Source organism: Sinocyclocheilus grahami, unplaced genomic scaffold (assembly GCF_001515645.1).
Source record: "Sinocyclocheilus grahami isolate Dianchi unplaced genomic scaffold, SAMN03320097.WGS_v1.1 scaffold217.1, whole genome shotgun sequence".
NCBI classification, from domain to species: domain Eukaryota; kingdom Metazoa; phylum Chordata; class Actinopteri; order Cypriniformes; family Cyprinidae; genus Sinocyclocheilus; species Sinocyclocheilus grahami.
In genome coordinates this window covers 1,193,941-1,217,573 of record NW_015505396.1, presented here as the reverse complement: position 1 = coordinate 1,217,573, position 23,633 = coordinate 1,193,941, and the positions used below count along the sequence as shown (strand labels likewise).

General features: G+C 41.1%; 1 protein-coding gene across 1 annotated transcript in view; it reads left to right on the top strand.

The window, feature by feature from the left end:
* LOC107596328 (arf-GAP with GTPase, ANK repeat and PH domain-containing protein 1-like) overlaps positions 1-17,878 on the top strand; it is a gene marked incomplete at its 5' end in the record, with an annotated part of 73,100 nt that extends 55,222 nt beyond the window's left edge. The window contains 2 exons of the mRNA XM_016287036.1: positions 16,573-16,828; positions 17,250-17,878. Of these exons, the coding sequence (XP_016142522.1) occupies positions 16,573-16,828; positions 17,250-17,456 (463 nt within the window). The remainder of the gene's footprint in view (positions 1-16,572; positions 16,829-17,249) is intronic.
* Between the last annotated feature and the right edge of the window lie 5,755 nt (positions 17,879-23,633).

Here is a 23,633-nt window from a genome sequence, read left to right as displayed (position 1 = left end):
ATTTAAAGGATTTGCCACTGATGATTCAAACGTGAGTTTTGAGCAGTGTAGAGTAGCGCTTGTTTGTTATTTCTCCTGTCATAAATGCAGACATGGTTTTATGTTTACGCGGCGCGATGCAACGCAATGTGTAAAAAGACAGTATAAGTCATTATAATCCATAATTATGTCTGGATGCAACAAATGCCTCTTTTGTAATTGGTTTTCATGTTTTTGAATCGTCGCTCCGGCCGGACAGGGCATCACAGTATGGTAAGGGGTGTAACATTTCCGTCACACGCTTGAGGTATTCAGCCAATCACAACGCACTGGATAGCTGGCCAATCAGAGCATACCTCGCTTTTCAGACCGATGAGCTTTGTAAAAATCGCCGCGTTTCAGAAAGGCGGGGCATAGAGGAGAAACAATAATGTACATTATGTGGAAAATAATGTGTTTTGAACTTTAAACCGCATAAACACATTTCATTACACCAAATACACAAAATAATGTTCTTTTTAGCAGCATCATATGACCCCTTTAATATCAGTGCAAATGCCTACAAAAAATCTTTTACTTTTTTTTTCTTATTTCTTAATAGTGCTATTTTCTGCCATTCTATAAAAAATAAATAAAATAAAATAAGCTGTAGCTTTTAATAACTAGATAAATCAGTTAAAAAAACATGATTATTTAGCCATAAAAACGTTTCTGTATTTAACCGTTTACTTCGAAGCAAAGGGAAAGTTTCTTCCTATTGCCTGATGGGCTGCTTGGGCGTTATGTATGATAGAGCCTGAGAGAATCTCTAAACATACCCATTAACATTTTACTGCCTGTGATAAATTCACACCTCCACTGCCTTTAAATGTCGATGAGGTTGCTCAAAGACACCGCTATGGGCTTATTTTTGGGACTGTTTGACCACACACACATTGACCCACACTCTCTTGTAGGCGATAGGTTTTGGCATGAGTGCTCTTTGGTGGCAGCTAGGCCATGTTGCAGTCTAATTTTTTTAATTAGTGTGGTGCTGCCATGGACACCAGAGCCCCCACTCCCCTGCCTTACACACTCGATGCCGGTCTGTATTAGTGGCCCAGGCAGGGTAGGAATGACAGCTCTGCTAATTGCGCCTCGTGGTGACTTATTGGGAGGGTGGTGCTCGCTGGCATCTCATACTGCCAACCCTCAGCAACACTGACGTTTCACAGCCTGTCACTAAGCGTGAATATCTTAAAGTGTGAAATGCATGCATTGTGTTCGTGGTTCACACGCCCCTTTGTTCCAAGTGAATGTTAGTGATATACCGGTACTCGTTTTCTCATGTTATCTGAGTGTAATGGTGTAAAACTTTTTTACACTTTTTTTTATAATAATAAGAGAGTGCTTTAGGGATGATGTATTTTTGTAGGCCAAAACCTGCAAACAAGTTAGAATTTTAGCACTTCTGGTTTCATATTCCCGAAGTCAGTAGTGTTTTTTTTAATTGGGTTTTGGTTAAATGCCTGGAAAAAGGTACATGGTTAATACAAGCTCAGGATATTTTCACATTTTATTCTACATTATAAAATACATCAGTCTTGAAAAAGGCAGTTGCTAACAAGTGGCTAAATGGGTCTACGGAGTTTTGTCTGGGACATTAAATGGCAATACACCAAACGGGTAAACTCATCTGCTCACTAGTCCACTTTTACAGCCCCATTGTGTTTATAATCGCACTCTTGCAAACTATTCTAACTCTGAATTTCACAGATGATGTTTTTTTTTTTTAAATAAAGATTGAAAGAGTTGTCGAAAGCTTAATGGTGGTGGCATTAAAGTCATGTGACAATGGCGTAGTTTGTGCATAGCCTATGTATAACTTTTCAGTTTTGGCAAGTGTAGTGTATAAGCTTCAAAATTCATAAAACTTGAGCCATTAAGATCATCATAATGAACCAAATGTGTAAGATTTGTAAACTTTTGTTGGTCACACAGCTTATTTTCTGCAATAATCCCCCCAAAAAAGGAAAAATCCTTTTCCTTTGGTCGAGGGTACTAGGGTAATGGTAACTTCCAGGTTGGCTTACAAAAATGGTATCACTGCAGCGCTCTATATTATTGTGATATCTATAGAAATTCTGAAAAGGAAAAAAAACAATGATAACTAAGTCCAATGACATGATAACGTACTCGGGTACTAATGTAACCTCGGTTTCCTGAGATACAGGAACGAATACTGCGTCTCCTTAAGACGCTATGGAAAAAGCCTTTTTTTTTCCGGAACTTAAGCCTTTTTCAATCACGCAGTGAAACTGCACGGCCATTGATTCGTGCAGTATATAAAAAACAAACCAATGGCGACAAAGCCCGCCAGAGCCCGCCAGAATAGGCAGAGCCATCTGACTATATAAGCGGGCGTTCGCCACAGGATTCTCTGGTTACTTCGACTGAAGCGACGACTGAGTCGTGTGGCTACATAGCACTGCTAGCAACGCAGTACTCGTTCCTGTATCTCAGGGAACCGAGGTTACGTTAGTAACCGAGTACGTTCCCTGTCGATACTACACTCGTACTGCGTCTGCTTAAGACACTATGGGAACACACGCCGTGCTAAGGTAGAGGAACGACTGTAAGTATCATAACTTCCGTAAGCAAGCAATGCCCATAGAGAAGTTAATAACCCAAGGCTAAGACGGGCTGAGCTCCTTGGCCTAATGACTTGTGCTCTGAAAGGAGCGGAGAGCACCTTAGGTATGTGAACATGCCTTGGTTTCAAGACGACCTTAGAGTCGTTAGGCCCAAACTCCAGGCAGGCAGGGCTAATGGAGAGCGCCTGCAGGTCCCCTATTCGCTTTACTGATGCTAGTGCCAGAAGCAGAGCAGTCTTCAGCGACAGTGACCGAATTGGTGGACTGTAGTGGTTCAAAAGGGGGGCCCTTCAGGGCCCTCAGCACAGTGGGCAGATCCCATGAAGGGACGGTTAGGGGGCGAGGCGGATTCAGCCTCCTGGCTCCCCTCAAGCAGCGGATAACCGCACTGTTTCTGCCCACCGATTGGCCCTCAATAGGGGCATGAGAGGCCGCTATAGCCGCTACATAAACTTTGAGAGTGGATGGGGAGCGTCCCTTATCCAACAGCTCTGACAGATCGGAAGTAGGAGGGTCTTTGCCGCGGTTTAGACACCAAGGAGAGAAAATAGACCACTTAAGGGCGTAGAGGCGTCTCGTAGACTGAGGGTGCCATATTGTCCCGTTCGCTTGAGAGAGGAGATATCGTCTCAGCGGAATGGGCCAAGGGGCCGCTACCAACAGCTGAGTCAGCTCTGATAGCCACAGCTAATTCTTCCAGAAAGGGGCTACCAGGAGAACCTTGTGTCTTTGGTCCCAGATTCGCCTGATTACCTGTGGGATCAGGGTGATCGGTGGAAATGCATAAAGAAGGAGGTTGGGCCAAACGGGGGCCAACGCCTCCTTGGTCTTTGAATAATAAATTGGGCAGTGAGAGTTGTTTTCTGAGGCGAAGAGGTCTAAATCTGCCTCGCCGAAGATCTCCCAGATCCTCTGAACCATCTGCGGAGGGAGAGTCCACTCCTCTGAGGGGACATTGCTCCTTGATGACATGTCTGCTCCTTGATTCAATTTGTCCGGTATATGCACTGCTCTCAGCGAGCGCAGGTTGAGTTGAGCCCATTCCAGGAGACGCTCTACCAGAATGAAGAGGCGCTCAGAGGAGAGGCCTCCTTGGCGATTTATCTAGGACACCACCGACATGTTGTCTGATCGGATTAGCACATGGTGGCCCTTTAGGACTGGCAGGAAGAACTGATAGGCTCGACATACTGCTAGCATTTCCAGGCAGTTGATGTGGAAGCCTTTCTCCGTCTTTGACCAGTGGCCAAAAGTCGGTATGCCCTCGCACAGCGCCCCAACCTGGAGGCATCTGTCGTCACAACTGTCCTTCTGCAAACCATTCCCATGGTCACGCCCTGTTCCATCTAGCGAGAGCTCTTCCAGGGGGCCAGGGCTGTTATACAGGCCTGATTCACCCTGATCTGCAGGTGTCCGTGACGCCACTCATGGGATGGAACTCGTGGTTTCAGCAACGCTACAGTTCGGTCTGCATTGTATGTGCCCCCTTCAGTGCTGGCGATGCTGCAGCCATGAGGCAGCCAAATTGACCCTGAGTCCCAAGTGCAGATTCATCACCTCTGAGCGCAGGACGTGAGCGTCCTTTCTTTGCTCTAAGTTGGGGACCAAGGCGCTGAAGCGCGGGGGTCTTCGAGTGAATTGGAGTGAATATCCTTGTTTCATTATTCCCATGACCCATCTCGACACTCCGGGGATGGCCTGCCAGGCCTCGGCCCAAGTGGTGAGGGGTTGGATTAACTCGAGTGACTGGCCGCACAGGGGCAGAACACTCGTGAGAAATGGGGAAAAAGAGGAAATTTGCTCTCTTTTTGAAAATGATTGTGTTTTATTCTTCCCGCTATAACAACGGCTGATTGCTTGGGCACTAAGCATGGGCCGGTATGAGATTTTGACAGTATGATAACCTTAAGCAAAAATATCACGGTTTCACGGTATTATAGTATTGTTGTTACAGCTCTAAAATGTGTTAATTTGAAATGTCTGGGTAAAAAAAAATGAAATCTATATTTTGAGCAACATACAGAATATTTGGAACAGTAGTATTTGTTTATTTTTCTTTGATTTGTTTCTGAAATGTGGGCTGTCCTGCAGCTTTTGATGTGGATGTTTGATTTGCTGCTAGAGCTACTGCTGCCCTAAAAAGAAGAAAAATAAAGACTGACATCTTTTTTTTTAAACAGTTATTTAATTTTAGTTGTATAATTCATATACATATAATTTCATATAATTTATTTATATATTTTCATATACATAATTTGATTTAATAATCCAATTTGAAGCAAAAACAAAATGTTCTGACTAGCTTTGTGAAATTATACTACATGCCTGAACGAAACAAACAGCAGAAGCTCTGAATGGGACGCAGATTCACTCTCTGACAGCAGGAGGCGCTGATACAGCGTTTCCTTGGTTATCGCAGTAAACAAAGCAGAGCTGCGCTGAAACACTGCTTTAATGTGAATTATACGAGATGAAAAGAAAATACCATCTAAACGTTTCTGAAATGTTTCCCCTCAGAAACACATTCATATAAACCCCCAAATCAATATTTAGGATTTTCTTCCAATAGTTTGTGCATCATGAACAGTGAGTGATCTGCTTGCTACAGTATTTTTCTCTGTGCGTCTGTCTTCAGCGTCTCTGGCCTCTGTTAACGGGCATTTAATATGCATTTCAACGCAGTTTGTGCAAGTCCAGAACAGAGATCGGCTGCAATAAAACAATAAACAGCCGGTTGCCGATCGCGTAAGTTCCAGAGGAAGCTCCTTCGGCCGTCATGCACACACGTGACTGACCGCTCGCTCGCACCAACAGGAGGGGGAGGGGCGTGTTACTCTCTACACTGCACTCAAGCTGAAGGGATTCCTACACTTTCAGTCTTTGAGGAGACATGAAAAACAGCGCATACCGCATGAACGGTATAACGGAAAATATTAGAGGTTTTGAAACCATGAAATTTTCAAATCACGTTATACCTTGAAACCGGTAATCGGCCCATGCCTATTGGGCACTTGAACGGACCCGTTGTATGCAACAAACATACTCCTCTGTACCCGGAGTTGAACAGGGTGTCAGGAGGTCTAAGAGCGGGACCTGGCCCCATCCTCTTCCTGTCCCGCAGATCAGGAAGACGCCTGAGCCGCCGGGTCCAACGCAATCTTGGGTCGGAGTCCCTGGCGCTTAGGAAAAGGGTAGCGTCTGGCCGAGCAGGAGCGTCCTCGCGTCTGCTGGGCCTTAGCAGGCTGAACAGCGGGGGCGGCAGGTGCTGGCTTCGCAGGCTACTGAGTCGGCATAGACTTATGGCAACTAGAGCTAGCAGTGGAGCTGGAGCGCTTTGGCAGGAAATGTCGCATAGTTTGGGATGATTACTGTACCTCTGTGAAGCGCTCGGCGAATCCTTCGACCGCTGGTCCGAAGAGACCCTTGGGAGAGACAGGGGACTTTATCTGCGTCCTTGATTTCCGTTACCGTCAGCCATAAATGCCGCTCGAGCACCACAAGGCTGGCCATCGATCTCCCGATCACCTGAGCGGTGGTCTTGGTGGCGCTGGGCGTGGATGACGGCAAGGGGGTGGGGTCGGTCACCGAGCCCAACAGCTCCTCTGCGTCCAAGGCTGTCAATGACATGCTGTCATCAAACAGCTCGTTCTCACTACCCCCAAATGAGATCGCTCGCTCCGGTAGAGGGACGCTGGTCAGACTGGGAGAAAAAGACTGGAGAACTCTCTCTCTGGGGCGAGGGCGAGGCACGCGGGATCTGGGTCGACGTGAGCTCGCTCGCAGCTGGAAGTTCGCAGTCCTCTGCCCCGCTGTTATTTCCTCACAGGTCCCTGGGAAGAAGAAAGCGGGAAGGTGCAAGGGGCGAAGTCCCTCTCTGAAAAGAAAGCGATCCGCGAGCGAAGAGAGGCAAGACTGAAGTTCTCGCAGTGAGAACACTCAGTTCCCGTGAGCACAGCTTCCGCGTGGGATTTCCCCAAGCAGGAAACGCATTGGCGTGCAGGGGAGACCCTTACGAACCGCAGTAATGGCGTGGCATTTGCAACAACGCCAAGCTCTTTTAGTAAGCTCTTTTAGAATCGCCGGATGGTGGCAGGGGAAATAAACCAGAACTGCTGTGCTGCTAAGGCGGCGGAGAAGCAGGTCAGCCGTGCTGAGAGGTCCCAGTTCCAGCTGCGAAGGCGTGTCAATGGCGAGCAGGCTTCGGTTCAGCGTAGAGTGTAGTTGTCGCTGAAGGAGAAGAAATCTGAGAATCCTGTGGCGAACACCCGCTTATATAGCCAGATGGCTCCACCCATTCTGGCGGGCTTTGTCGCCATAGGCTTGTGCAGCTCCGCTGGAGGTCCAATGACCGTGCAGTTTCACTGCGTGATTGGAAAAGGCTTCAGTTCAGGAGAAAAAGGCTTTTTCCCATAGCGTCTTAAGCAGATGCAGTACGAGTGTAATATCGAGAGGGAACTAAGCTTTAGCAATACAACTAAGAACTTTTCAGAGCTAGCAACCTAACTAACGTACTAAAACTCTCTCTACCATGGTGAAATATGCAGGATGATGAAGGCGAAGCTGAGTGAACAGGTCGGTGCTATTGCCCCCTTTTTTCGCTTACTGTTGATCTGCACCTTGTCTTTTTTTTCTTTATTTATGTGAGTGTAGTCTGTTCTAGAGGGGTCTTGCCTCCATCAGACACCTGAGATATTGAGCTCCACACACCGCCTGACTCCCGTAGCCACGTTACGTCATCATGAGCAATGACTGGCCTATAATAATTCAGCAGTAAGTGACTAAAAAGAGCCTCTTTATGGCCAGATATCGGTCTCTGAAAGGGCAGAGCTAAAAGATTTCAAATTAGACCTGGCTCTTAATCTGGGCCGGGGTGCAGGTGTGCGTTCCCAAAGCTGAGATCAGATTGGGCCCTGGGGACTAGAATGGGGTTGGTGAGTTGGGGAGACCTGCTGGGCTTCATTCTTCCTCAAATCCAGACATAGACAGTGAGCTATATGCTATTAATGTCCCATGAGCCACTTACTCGCTGAAATTCCTCTTTGTGGTGAAGAAGTAAAATGACGTTTTAGATTTGAATATGTACCATATACCTTGTTTCTGTCATTTACTTCTCTCCCGTTCACCAGCATTTTCCTGTCAGTGCCATCAGGCATTCGTGGAGGTCCATTTCTTCAGCATTAACTAGCTGATCCTGCGATGGTCAGCCTCTGACCTCTTCCCTCCCAGAAGACCGGTGATATGAGCCAACTCATGGCCTGCATGTTAAACAGCTCCTTGCCTTTTTCACTTTCACTAACAGAAAGCGCTGCACAAATGTTTCAAATAATTGGCTGCCCCATTCTAATTCATCTGTTAAAGGACTTCTTGATTAGATTAGGCTAATAGACATTATTTTTTACATGACTGCCTACCATTGCCCATAATCATGTCCCAACTAGGTTAACAAGCCTTCCAATTTACTATTGACATTAAACTGGCTGACAATAGCCAATCAGAGCGCAGCATATTTTGAGGAGGACTGATAATATGAAGCAAGAGGGGATTTAATGCCTGAATCGTCACATCATCTACCTTTTCGTCCAATTTAATACAGAATGAATAATGTGTATATATTTGTGTGGCTTTTTCTCTCCCTCTCCCTTGCTCTGTCAGTGTGGTGTTTTCATGGGTATTTTTTATTTAGAACAGTAAAAGCTATGAATAAATGTCATGTTTCATTATTTTTTTGTTTAAATCCTCTTTTTGAAGCGTTAAATCTGTCAATATGAAAGATCGACAAGTATGTCAGCTTGTCGAAGACTTTGTTCTTGTGCAGGAAATTTGGGTTTGAATCCAGCCTGCGTCATGCCCAGTTCCCGCCCCTTCTCCCCGTCATACGTGGAGCTTATGGGAGTGTATCGAGTACAGATACTCAAAGATAAAGCCCTGTGCTGTTTTAGTGATGCTTAGCACATTTATTTTCTGGCTCTTTCTGTCTCACACATACATACACACACACGCACACTTTTTTTCATCTCTCTTTGCCCTTTAGCCCCCATTTGCATGCTGCCATTGAAGCGTTCTGATCCAGTTAATGGAACCTCATATGAGTGTGGCCCATTGCCTCCAGTGGGAATGATTTGAGTGTAGCGCAGGCCAGAGCTCAGTCAGAATCAGAATCACTAAGTGCCTGTAATATTAAAAGAAGCTCTGAGCTTAATTATCTGTGTCTATCCAAGGGCAGCTAACGACTAGGCTGGAGAGGATAATTGAATTCAGGCCCTTATTTTTTCCTTGTTAGAAAAGGTGGTGGGGGGAGCAGGAACAGAGCAGCTCGTGGAGTAAAACTGTCCCTTTGTGGCCTTATTCACCTCATGAATGCTGTTTGTCAGTGGTGTTTAGTTTTTGTGAGCTTTTTATGTCTTCCAGGAAATAGTGATTTTAAGAATCATTTGCAGATGGAGTTTTTAGTTGTTGGTGGCCTATTTGCTTTGATGTGAAACCCTTTCATTTTTGCCCCCTTTACACCTGTCATACACTGTATTTGTACTTTTTTATTAAAAGTAAAACAAAGATTATTGGAGTATGTTTTACAAGAAAATACTATATCAGTCTTTATTTCAAAATTTCACTCAGATAAGCTTAGTTTAATTGTAAAATTTGTTAGCAATTTCTAAATGAAAATTGTAAATCTTGAATCGTATTTTGTTCAGTGTATCAACATGTGTTTCGTATCTGGATATCTTTAGTCAGATTGCACTTACACCTTGACTCCAGTGTACTGTTGATCAACTAGAGATCCTTTCACTCTTCCCTGTGCAAATGCCATATTTATGTCCTTTACATAATTTTAAAAAGTTGCCTTTATGAACCTCTCAGTAGAGGATGTTAATATGAATTAGAAATAAAGAAAATTGAGGAAGTTTAACAGAATTATTTTTGGACCGAGAGATACAAGTAACAAGATTACAATGCAAACCACTGAAATAACTTGATTAGTAATTGAATGTTGTTGATTAAAACAGGTGAGGAAATCACAAGAGAGCTGTATTTGTTGTTTTTCACTTTTTGGAGCACAATAAAAAGAAAAAGCAGAGGACCCGCAACAGTGCTTCAATGAGTCAAGTGGCATGTATGACATCCTACATGATTTATGCACCAAAACAAGTGTGTAAACTTTAAGAAACTATCAGAGCAGCCGACATTGAAAAATTTGGAACAACCTTTAGTCATTTTAGAACATGTTAATAACATTTTTATCATGCGGTGACACAATGCCATGTTAAAGTAATGTAACAAAATCTGATCACTGATTGGTCACAAGAGATGTATTTGAGACATGTAAAGACTTAAAGGGGTCATATGATGCTGCTAAAAAGAACATTATTCTGTGTATTTGGTGTAATGAAATGTGTTTGTGGTTTAAGGTTCAAAAAACACATTATTTTCCACATACTGTACATTATTGTTTCTTCTCTATGCCCCGCCTTTCTGAAACACTTTGATTTTTACAAAGCTCATCGGTCTGAAAAGCGAGGTGTGCTCTGATTGGCCAGCTATCCAGTGCGTTGTGATTGGCCGAATGCCTTAAGCGTGTGACGGAAATGTTACGCCCCTTACCATATTGTGATGCCCTGTCCGGCCGGAGCGACGAGACTAAAACATTAAAACCCATTATAAATGAGGCATTTGTTGCATCCAGTGGGGACATAATTACGGATTATAATGACTTATACTGTCTTTTTACGCGTTGCATCGCGCTGCGTAAACATAAAACCATGTCTGCATTTGTGATCAGAGAAATGACAAACTACAAGTGCTACTCTACACTGCCCAAAAAACTTGCGTTTGAATCGTCTGTGGCAAATTCTTTAAATATAAAAAACGTACTTACAGTCTGTGAGTCATAACAGCCGGCATTGTAGTCTACTCTACCAGGATCAGGAAACAGTCGCTGGACACATCTAAATATTTGGGTTGAACTGTTCTGGAACAGTGTTGTAAAAACAACTTAACCACTGATTTGTAGTCGTGTCCTCTTTTGGAAGGCCAAACAAAGTAGTTTTGCTTTCACAACGAAACAGCGTCACACACCGCGGCCTTGAGTGAGCGGAGGCCGGAGGCCTAGAGTGAGTCGCGGCCTAGAGTATGCGGAGGCCGGCTTGAGAGAGCAGAGGCGGGTGGGCTTGAGAATGGCGCGGCTGGCGGATTCGACGAAGGAACGTCCGGTGGGCTTGCGGCAACCACATTTGACGATCCCGGGCTGGACTCCGCTTCGTCCACGGTGAAAGCTGATCCGGCGATCGACAGCGCGAAGCTGATGTATTTCCTCAGCGACCAGCATGGATCAGCTCCAGGCCTGACGAAGCGGATATCGTCCTCTTTTGGAAGGCCAACCAAAGTAGTTTCGCTTTCACAACGAGAAACAGCGCATTCACGACATGGCGGCAACAACAATACTACAGGGAGAATAAAAGTTACACCTTCTTTCTTTGCGTGTACATTTGGGCGGCGTTATGCAAATCTTCCCACACCGTGATGTAGATGTGTGGGGGCGTGTTAGAACGAGCCGTTTTAGGTAAGCGTGGTTGACTCCTAACTTTTATAAAGAATATCTCTTTGGATTTGAGGCTTTATAGATCTTCTTTATGTACCAAGAGCTTGTAACACTCCAAAGAGAAAGAAAAAATGTAAATCGCATCATATGACCCCTTTAAGGTAGGCATGTGCGTCTTTAAGTAAGGGTTAAAGCACGGAGATGAATGAGCATGCATGTCTGCGTCTGCACATGCACAGGTAAATGTGCACCGCTGTCTGTTTGACAGATTTAGCCTGTCAGAGTTCATTACCTGTGAGTCATTAGGGCACTAATGAGCTGAATTAGTGGTATAATTAGCCTGAAAGAAAAGAGCATCAGCGTCGATCTCTTCTCTATGAATTTTTCTTTCTTTCGTTTTACTCGGTACAACCTGAAATTAGTGATCTCACTTACACACGGTAGTTAACCTCCGATATGTGGTCTCTCTGAACTCTCACAGAAGTTCAGAGGTGTGTGTGAGTTTAGGGTGGGGGATCACTGGGGCCAGTGGCAGCTGGAGGGCTGTCCTGTCACGGGCGGCTGCATTAGTGGACACCTGTCAGTGTTGGGTAAACAGCCCCTGGCTTTCAGCTGGACAGGAAGCGCTGGCAAGTGGGTAAACACAAGCCCACAAAGTGATTGTCCAGGGAGAACACAAAGCGCAAACACACTCACAAACAGGAAACCATCCTGACAAGGGATTGATGTAGACTCCCGTTAATTCCCCCGTGACCCAGCCTGTTGCATTCCAGCGGCGATGAGGCTACAGTCTCATCCTCCGCCTTCCCCTCAGGTAAACGTCCCAAAACAGCAATGCAACACACTTTAATGAAGCTGTCACGAAAACAGATGTTTTCACATCATTGCAAACACAGTAATTGTAGTTTGGCAGTGAAGCAGTATATTTAAGTATATAAGGTAAATATCAGATAATGTGAATTTTTTTGACAACTCACTATTAGTTTTTCATAAAATGTCATATGGTACTACCACCAAAAAAAAAAAAATATATATATATATATATATAAAAGCATTATGAACATCATGAATTATTAATTTATATATATATATATATATATATATATATATATAAATTAATCATTTATGATGGTTATAAAAATGCTTTTTTTAAATTAAACTAATAATGATAAAGAAAAGTTCACTTACACTGCAGGTTTTCAAGGTGTAAAGAAAATTACACACCACATTACATATTTAGAGTCATTAAGATGAAATGTAATTTTCAAAGCCATATGAAACCTATATGAATACGTGTATGTTAAACTAGTTTTTTTCTATAATTTTCTCGCCAGCAGGTCTACACACACACACACACACACAATGATACACAGTCATGGAACAGAGTTGCTAATTAATTCAATTAGCCATCTTCCTTTGCAAGGACAAATTCCCCAAGATTCAGATGAGATCATACTGATTTGGTGTGCGCGTCTGTGTATGTGTGTACATGTGTGTGCGTGTGTGTATGCCCTGATTACCCTTTCCAACTGACACCAGGTGGTAAGCAGCTCCTAATTTGACCCCTGGGAATCATTTGCTCTTTTATTTTTTACATTTGTACATTTGTATGTATCTTGTCATCATACAGTATTGCTGCTTGACTTAATTTGTGAATTGTACATTTGTATGTATCTTGTCATCATACAGTATTGTTGCTTGACTTAATTTGTGAATTTAACATGCAAAGACAAGGTAGTTATTTTTGTACTGGGTCTTTGTGTTTGTGTGAATTAAAGTGGTAGGGTGGTGTTTAAGACAAGAATAGGAAGCAGCAGGTGACCTATTTTCTCCTGTTTGTGTGTGTGTGTGTGTGTGTGTGTCTTTTCTGAGAGGTTAAATTGTGCAGCCCATCCTCTCGCTTTACATTTGTCACCATGACTTCTGAACCGTTTTTTGTTGCCTTTTGTTGCTTGCTTACAATCCATTTATGTATGCATAAGTGTGTTTGTGCTCGTTTAGGGAGACCTAAAATCAAACACTAAATGCTATTGTCTTCCTCAAGGTTTATAGATTAATTAAATTCTAAACTTATTTGTTAACCCAAAACAGCCCCGCGAAAGCTACCAGCTACATTTGTTTTCATATATAAGTTTTTATTTATTTTTATTTTTATTTTTTTTTAGCACTGTTGTAGTTAACATTTTAAGAGGTTATCTGCAAGAAGTTTAGGCTTTTTTTCCATTAGCCAGCTGGGCTTGACCCTTAGCAACGCTGCTAACTGGGGAAGGCATGCGTTTCAGAGGGCAGTGAAGTGCTCCACATTTCCTCTAGACACTGAGAGGCAGAGGGGCAGTGGGGAGACCCTGCCGAGCCTCTTCCTCTCTCTTTTCCCCTCTTCTATTGCCCTCCTCCACGGCTTCCAGGATGCTTTGTGTGGGGGCTGTGGTCCGTGGCCCTCGTGCCAGCCCTCTCACTCACCCTGGGCTGACCAGCAGCACCCGGAACATTCCGTGCTGCTAGACCCCCCTCTCAAAACACACACAGTTAATAAAATTCTTCAACTTTCCCACAGAAACTGCAGCCTTTCTCTCCTCCTCCGGACTTCTCTCTTCCCTGTCTCTCCTTCCTGCTCTTTCATCCTTTTTTTCATCTTTTTTTCTACTGGTTCTACTGTGAATCAAATGATCAATGCTGAAAATCCTTGATACTGTCTGCATGTTAGTGCTATATAATTGTTCTGGGTAAATTGCATTTCATTGCATCTTCCCTATTCTGATTGACAATCTTAACCACAGATTGTCTGATATAAAAGTTTCTTTTTTTTTTAATCAGGACTAGTCCCATAAAATAACACACTGTAATTGGCCGCTTTACAAATTGCTCAGACGGCCCCTTCCTGTCTTATTCAGTGTCTTTTAGCTACAATAAACTGCAAAGTGAACCAGATGTTATGCTTATAGTCAAATGTCTGACTATAGTTTGACATCAACAGGTGATTGTTACTTGCATCTTTCCCATGTGTGCCCTGTTTGTGTGTGTGTGCACTTGTGACTGTGAGACGTGATGTTAGCTGTGACCTTAGACAGAAAATCTTTTAGTGCTGTGGGGGGGGGTTCAGGTCCATCAGCATGGCTTTGCTGCTTGATTAAGAAGGATGTCACTAAACCATCGATCCCCTGGGCTATTGATTACCTATTTTTAATCCATCTGCCTCTCTGATAAAATGTTATCTCCTCTGCACTCTGGCCCCTGGCATGCATACATGGCTAATTTGTAATCAGGGTTTCTGAGTTTAACCCTTTGAGAGACAGTTGAGTTAATCTTTCAAAGCCCATCATGGCTGTGGCGTCCTCTGTTATGAGCAGTGGATATCAACTTGGAATTAAATCAAATTGGGAAATTTTATCACTTTAAGTATAACATTTACAATCTATTGTAATATTTAGATTTTTGTTTATTTTAAATAATTGGTGGATTTTAATGCAGTTACAGTGATAGATTTAAACACTAGTACAATGGTTTTCAACCTTTTTGACTCTAAAGGTCGCCTATGTCCAAGACGATATTTGAAAGCTGATATGTATCTCTTGTATTTTTTTTTAATAAATAATAATAATTAAAAAAAAAATTACATTTAATTTAATTTACAGGTAATTTGCATTTTACTGTGTTTTAGTCTCTTTTTTGGCATTTTAAATAAGATTGTTATTATAACTAAATAAAAAAAAATTATAATTTGAAATAATTATAAGACTTCTTGGAAGTTTGCACAGGTCCCCTGTTTGAGAACCATTTTGAGATTTTTTTAATGACCACTGGACAAAAATATACACATGAATAAAATAAATATAAATAGATGTGCACAAAAGTTTGTTTTTAAATAATAACTTTAACATACTAATTTTATACTAAATTTAAATGAAAAGTTTTCGCTTAAAGAAAATTGTTTGAATGTTATTTACACAATATTTACCTAATCTTGGAATTAACACAATATTATTTATTATGAAATAAATATTGGTCAGTTAAATAAAATTTGCCAAAACATTGGTCTATCACTAGATCACACAATACAATTTTTAATACATTTGCACAACCAATAACCGTGTCTACTGTTCATTATATTTAATCTGAGAGAAATTTAAAACGGTTGTGTTTGAAAAATACATCTTTCCACAAGTCCTAGACTAAACTTATCCATCTCAAGATCACAAGTTTTCATTTATATTAAATTAATGCAAGCTCTGTTCATCAAAACCTGAAAATGGAAGTGACTCCATTGGTGTTTAGGATAGATTTTTATTTTACGTCTGTGATCATTGTCTGTCCACATTGTTCCTGTCCAGATGCTCCTTTTGAGGAGGAATTGTGGCGGTAGGATGTCTGTTCTTTGGTCTCATTGGTTTGGACTCCTTGAGGGGCAGCTGCGTTTTAGGGAACAGCTCAATATCCTCTGCCCAACTCCCTTCCCCTCCTCGGGGGTATCAGAATTCCCTCTGCCCCTCAGATAGGAGCTGAAGCTGAACTAATCCCGAGTTGTCTGAGAAAGGCTGTTTACTCTGCGGGGATTAACAGAGATTAAGTGCTATCATAGCACAGTTTGAGGAGGGGATGCTGTAAACGATCCAACGATTGCTGATGGCCCTTTCCTGTCCTTACACTTCTATACCACTTCATTCAGCCACTTCAGTGTGTATTGCTTGTTGTAGTTCTAATTGAGTGACACTAACACTGTTTCTTCATGTTTAATACTGTAAAATGCTTGCTTTAAAGCATTCTGTTGTATTAAGTGCTATATAAATAAACATGATGTGACTTGACTTGAGTGCTGAATCGTGGAGCTATTGCAAAACATATCCACATCGCAATGATCAGATGCTTTCTTAACTGCTGTTTTCTCACCACTGTCATTTTTGTCATATTTTTTGTTATTGAGACGAAAGCACATATTTACATATTCATCTAATCGCCACTCCCAGTAGCAGGGGTGGTGTCAGGATGTTTGCTAACAGTATAGCGCTGCTCAGGTATTTCAAACTCCCTTGTACCCCTAAGAGAAGAATGAAAAGTGTATTGAGGCCTTTGCAGTCCATGAAGTGGACATACATTTACACACACAGACAGCAACCGTTCAAAATGCCTCTAGTGGTTGTATTGTTTCTGCTCTGCTCATTATAATATTTTCTAGTGTATTAAGGTCTAGATGCTGCTGTGTGTAATGGAGATGTGAGAGCTAGTAAATGTTTGGCACGGGACTGGGAACGAAATCAGAAGGCTGTACACGAATCCCATCAAATTTTAAATGTCATTTGGAATGAGAGCCAGATCAAAACATGCCACCAGTGTGAACCATGTGTTGACAGCCCGGTTTTGTGTGTGTGTGTGTGTGTGTGTGTGTGTGTGTGTGTGTGTGTGTGTGTGTGTGTGTGTGTGCGCTTTCAGAGAGGAACGTGAGCGCTGGATCAGAGCCAAATATGAGCAGAAGTTGTTTTTGGCATCGCTGACGTGCACAGAGCTGACTTTAGGACAGCAGTTACTGCGGGCCACAGCGGAGGAAGACTTGCGCATTGTGGTCATACTGCTGGCCCACGGCTCCAGAGATGAGGTCAACGAAACCTGTGGGGAAGGTGATGGCCGGACAGCCCTGCACCTGGCCTGCCGCAAAGGGAATGTTGTAATCACGCAACTGCTCATATGGGTAAGAGCTACAGGACACACTCTTTTAATCACACAACAAACTATTGGTGACGATGTGTATTTGAGTAAAGACCTTTTCACAACAAATGCGTAACCTAAAAAGCAGATCTCAGTTGAATGGTCCGTTCACACCAACAGCGAATATCTGTCAACTGCAATTTGCGGTACACCTTTCAGCTGGTCTGTCAGCTGACTAGCAAGCACGATCAGCACTCTAATTTCAGCAACATAATTAACATTACTGGTGTTTGTATGATAAGGTCAACAAAGGTCATCTGCAAAATCATTTGTACATAAAATAATAGCAAGTCCATAAAGTGTTTTGTTTATACATTTACTACAAGTCCAAATAAATTGGGATTTTATACAGCAGTCTTTGGATCATAGGATCATAACTCTCTTTATCTCTCTGTGCTCTGTAGTACGGCGTGGACATCATGGCACGGGATGCTCACGGCAATACAGCACTGGCATACGCACGGCAAGCTAACAGTCAGGAGTGTATGGACGTCCTGCTTCAGTACGGCTGTCCTGACGAGCGTTACCCACTCATGGCCACACCAAACCTGTCACGCAGGAACAATAACCGCAATAACAGTTGCAGCAGCATAAACAGTGCAGTTATATGAGAAGTACACTCTCACACACACAAACATGCATTCTGGTCAGCACTCCTCCTCCCTCCATACACACACTTTCATATGTACAGCTCCACCACTACATCAGAATCATAAAACTATACTAGACTCGAGGGAAAGACCCCGACACTGATGATGATGAAGCAGCATGAGCAGAGCTACTGTGTTTGCCTGACTTTACAATCCCACAGGTTGAAAACATTGTCGTGGCAAGGGTTTAGCCAATCATGTGTCATCCATTGTTTTGGTTTTAACAAAAATGAAAACAATACCGGACTCTGATTTTCTGCCTGTGCCAGTTTAAGCTACCAAGTGCATGATGGGAGAATAGGGTGTGGATTTGGTAACTGATGAGCAGGTGACACATCAGCGTTCTGCTCCCTGCCTCTTCTCTGTGGAGTCTAATAGATGACAAAGCAAGATAGGAAATGATGGGGCAGCATGGGATACTTTTACGCTGGATCTTCAAAATGACCCAGAAGAGCCAGAGAACTTTACTTTACTTGGACTTCCATCTCACCACTTTGACACTGATTTTTCTGTCTGATCTCACGCTCTCAGACGTTTCGTTTTGTATCCGTTTTTACTATTTCTCAGTCAGTTACATCAGTATGTCCATTATATCTTTTATTCTTCTTGTTTTTAAAGGAATGTGAAAGGATGTAATGACATTTTTGGAAAACAGCCAAATATTGAGTCAGTTTGAAGTCTGAATCTGACATGATCTTTTAAACTGTTTTTGTTTTAACATTTGTTGAGTAGCATTTGTCTTAAGTGCTCATTACTGGACCAAACGGAAGATTCTTAAAAACAAGAGTTTTAGGATTTACATTTCTCAGAAGTAAAAGGGAATTATATTTTTTATTTTCACCAGCTTTTATTTAGCAGATTTTAAAAAATCGTTAAACACGTCAATCTAGTCTTATATGTTGCCCATCCGTCGGCTCATTCTTTACTTCAGCTCACAGTGAAGTGTGCAGGCACCGATTCAGATGAACCATATTTCAGAAGTGCAGGGTTGAAGCTCAGACTGTGACCTCAAGTGTTCATCATTAAAAGCTCCACAGAATATCAGGAAAACACAGGACTTTCTGTCATGCAAAAAGACTGAAATCTGCTTATGGCGGCCGTTGCTTTCATACAGTGACGTGCCTCTCTCAGGTCATCTCCGTCTGTTGCTGTTCTCACACTTTCCACTGCAGAGTCCTGAAACCTCATTTATCTCAAAGAAGAGAAGGGCTCTCTGGGTCTTCAATTCCAATCTGTACATACTCTTCTTCCTTCTCTCTCTCTCTCTCATTCAGTTTTTTCTCTGAGTAGTGTACTATATAGAAAAGTATTTCAAGACAGCACTCCCCCTGACAAAAGTGGTTATTATTATATATTTCACCTCGCCCTCTTCTTGTTTCAGTGCAGGTTAAGGTGTCAGAAGTTGCAAGTGTGCCTGTTTGAGTCGAGTTCACTCTTTCTGCTCCCTTTACATGCTCTCTTTCTCTGAATTGTTCTTCATAGCTTAGTTTTCCTCCTTGCCTTTATCTTCTTCCTTTATCATGTGTCAAGGAGTATTAAAGCAATACGAAGCCAAAAAATCAGCCAGGTAGACACATGAGTAATAGTTTTTCACCGCGTTTTGGATGTCACCACGTTGTTATTGAGAGACGTAAAGCCAATGTAAGACTCTGTCTCAGGGCGTATATATATCATTACTGGAGATCCCATGAAGGGTTTGCTATGGACTTATTCCATAATATGATTTGATGGGCTTTGATCATTTCATCTCAGCTCCCATTGATTTTACTGTTCGCTAGGTAGTAGAAATGTGAAGGTACTTGTCTTAGGGTTGGAGATGTGAGAGGATCTGTGTTGCAGAATGAATATTCTGCAATGCAAACAGTCTGGACGTCTTTAAGCTAGTTGATAGACATTTGGGACTGTGTAGAGAAACTTAAATAGTTTTCCAAGCTTTCGAAAGAAAACCGTGAGAGTGGAGAAGCTTTAGTGAAGGACGTGAGGATAGAAACTATGAGAGAAACATTGAGGCATGTTGATTTTCAGCTCGTAAGTCTGCAGTTTTCGCCTTGTATATAACGTAGCAGGCCTTTAGAGGCTTTACCACAATAACCATTATTTATGATTAAATGCACTACAGAACACAGATCACTTGTTGTGAAGAACACACAATATAATGTCCACTTTGAATCCTTTCTGTGGAAAAACAGTCGTTTTTGTTTCTGATCTTTTTGCATGAATGGATGTAAATGTTCTCTTCCTTGTGTAAATGTCTTCGTCTTCATAGAAATAACTGTACCCTGACAGGTGACGCTAAAGAGTCTGCCATTTTAATATGAAAAAAAACCCATAAATCTTTTATCAATTTGTGAACTTTTTTTTTCTGCTTCTTTTGTAATTCATCCCCTTGGGTAAAACTTCTTTTGGGGTCATCTGTCCATCTGTAAGTAAATAAAGAAAGCACGAATAAGCAAAATAAACCAAAATCCAGCCATAACAGCAACCAAAGCATCACATCACCCCTTGCAAGCCAATAATGCAGACTTTATCAGAACGTTTATGTCCAAGTTTTTTGAACATATCCTCGGTTTTATTTCCATTTCCATTCACTAGTCGTTGCTTTGTGTAAATAGATGTAAAAATGGAGAAACAAGTAGTGTTTGTTTACTTTGTTTTTGTTTGTGTTCGTTACCTCATTTCATCGACAGTCTCCATGTTACACTCACCAAGAAACCCGTTTAATTATTTATGAATATGCTAATCTGAAAGGGGAGGAGCTCTCGCACACTACTTGGGTTTTGCATTTGTTCCTTTATTTAGTCCATGGCATCACAACTATCATTCTGATTCAAATTATCGGTGTTGTATTTCTAATTATTATTGTTATTATATTGAGTTTGTGTCAGCTGTACAGTACTGTTGAAAAATTATACCTGATGCAGAGTCTTATACTGTAACGTGTCTCTTTTCAATAAAAAGCTTCTTAATATAATGGCTTTTTGATTTTTACCCTTTTATTATTTTTATTGTATTTATTTTGAGATGTTACATGGGTTCAAGGAGAAAAAAATATGCACACCCATAGTATGTAACTTTATAATATATTAATTTATAATATTTATATTATATATTGTACTATTTACACAGTATCTCAGTAGGCTATTTTGCACGCAAACATACACACGCACACTACAATATATTCATATTCCGCACTTCTGTGACACTGAAGATTGGAGTAATTATGCTGAAATGATTGCATCAGAGAAATAAATTACATTTTAAAATATTTAAATAGAAAACAGTATTTTCAAATTGTAATAATATTTCACACTGTTAAAAATCATTGTGTATCCAAACATTTGACAAGTACTTCATATAATATTTAAGTACCAATTTAATATACAATAAGCAACTAAATGTGATTATTTTAAAGGGGGGTGATTCTTTTCTATACCCACGATAGATAGATAGATAGATAGATAGATAGATAGATAGATAGATATGCATTTTTATTTTAAATAGATATATGTACAGTATTAACTTTATAAAAATATGCATTTATTTCTTCATAATCTTTATATGTTACATATATTTTGGCATTTTCTTCAAGTAGGTTTTTACTTCAGATCTCAAATGCAAATCAACTGTGTGTTTCAGAAAATGTTCAGGAAGGTAAAGTTATTCGCACACATACATATGTTTTACTCTTCTCACGTCCGCAGCCTAAAAGCCTAGTTTGGGTTTGTCAGCGGGTGCAGCCCGCTCTCTGGCCTCTGCGGTGCAGATGAAGGCGTTAAAGCCAGGCCCTGCCGACTCACTGTGTCTCTAATCAGATAAAGATCCTCTAATCCCCTTCTCATCCTCTCACTCTCAGGAAGAGAGCCGCAGCTCCACAAAGCATCCAAAGAGGGGATGTGGGGCATGATTCTGCCCCCACAAAAGCCCCCTGACCGGGAGGACAAAAGAGGCCTCAGCGGCCCAGGAAAACAGATGTAATTAAAGAGATTAGACAAGGCAGAAAGGGAGAGAGAGGGAGAAAAGAGCAATCCATAGAAAGAGGAAATGTTTCGTGGTTGAGAGGGGAAGTGGGAGCGTGATTATGAGTTAGTGACAGGAAGTGTGTTTGTTTTCTTATAATTCCTTTCACAAACATTTGCAGCTTGTAAGCTATTGGAGGCTTGACAGGCTAAAGGAGCCATGGGGAATGAATCCTTAAAATGTCATGGTGGTCCAGAACCACGAATCCCTGAAGCATCTTGTCCAGATCTAGTCTGATCATCTCTCATCATAAATCAGTTCCACTTAGAAATCCAATGAGGCAAAGCACTGGTTCAGTGCATTAACAGAGCTGTTCATCTATCATGATTGTGTGTGTGTGTGTGTGTGTGTGTGTCCCTCTCAAACACACAATAATGGCATTAGAAATGCTAGAGAAGCCCTGAAATGAGACGTGAGCTGCACCATCATGTTGTGATGATAATCCAAATGTTCAGAGAGAAAGAGCTGGAAAATCCCATCCTCTAATCCTGGCGTGTTGTCACACATTTTGTTTTAATCTTAAATTTCGTTAACATCTGTTAACTCGGTGTCTCAAACTTTGATAGAATCCCATATTTCTCTGCTACAAATTGTGGTAGTTAATAAATCTTCTAAATTATGTGATTTAATGTCAAGTACCAAGAGTGCTCTACTTGACACCCAGTTCCAAGCTGGGGTGACACTTCAAAAAAAAGAAAAGAAAAATGGACGTTTTAAATTGCATGCATAAATTTACTGTGGTAATCAAATGTACTTGTTCAAAATGCTGTCATCATTTTACTGTAAACACCTTTATTCGAAATGCCCAATATATAGGAAATTCAGTACAAAAAAGAAAATTGTCACATGTATTTAATATATAAATGTATTTGTTATACATCAAATTTAACATAAATATTCAGATGATGCCTGTTCTGTCATTTAACATGCATCGATATGATCAGGAATTAGAATCCAGACATGAAATTGCAATTACCTTTTTTTTCTTTTCTTTTTTTACACAAATAATCTGTCAATCTGATTATATACATAAATATTTGTATGACAGTGTTTTCATATCTGTAACTTATTTATAATTAGTGTTTGATGGTGTTACAACTCACACCGCTCTGCCCTGTGTACACAAACTGACTGCTTAATGCTCGTTGAAAAAAACATATTTAATTATTGATAGCAGTTGTGCATGTTGCTATAAAATAATAATGGGATTTTCCTATATTAGCCTAATTATATTTATTGGTATTGGTATTTTAAAATGTAATATATGGGAAAAAACTATCATCATCTATAAACTACTGCTTTATTGTGATAAATGATCTAGATCTCACATAATGCACTGACATATTTTGTTTATAACTGGTAAAGGATTAAATAAAATTCAATTAATTGAATGATATATTTGATGTTTTATAGTTTTTCTGGTAATATACAGATCTATAAATGAAAATAAAATTCTAAATAATAACCTTTAATTATGATTACAATAATTTTGTCATAATTAAAAAGGTTTTATTTAATAAAAATGGTTAAAAATTATTTTGAGAAATGTTTTATGTTACAAAAATAAGTTTTTTTTTTTTAAAGGTTCAGATGTATCTGTCATTCTCTCATTACTTTGTTGTCTAATATAAATATAAATATAAAAAATATAAGTTAATATGAAACTTCTCAGCATATGTGTGTATTTCAGTGGTCTTATTGGTTCTGTAGCTGGTGGTCTCTGTCAGGATTAATCATTGGAGGTTAATTTGACGCTGTTCATTTAGTGCAGGAGGGACATGCTGGAGTGAAAAGCTGAGGCCCGAGCCAATCCCCCCGGGCCCATTTATCTGTCAGCCACCACGGCCAGCCTTGATAACTATTTGCAAAAAATTCATTAGAGTTCAGGCAATTGTCAGATCTCTCTTTCTCTCTCTGTCTCCCATCACTGTTCTTCTTGAAATGTCTTTCTGCCCAGGTTTCGTGTCTCTCATTATGTACATTAATACACTGTCTATTTTCCAACATCATCCAGACAAGCATATTTCAATTGTCTAACCACTGTGTGTGTGTGTGTGTGTGTGTGTGTGTGTGTGTGTGTGTGTGTGTGTGTGTGTGTGTGTGTGTGTGTGCGTGCGTGCT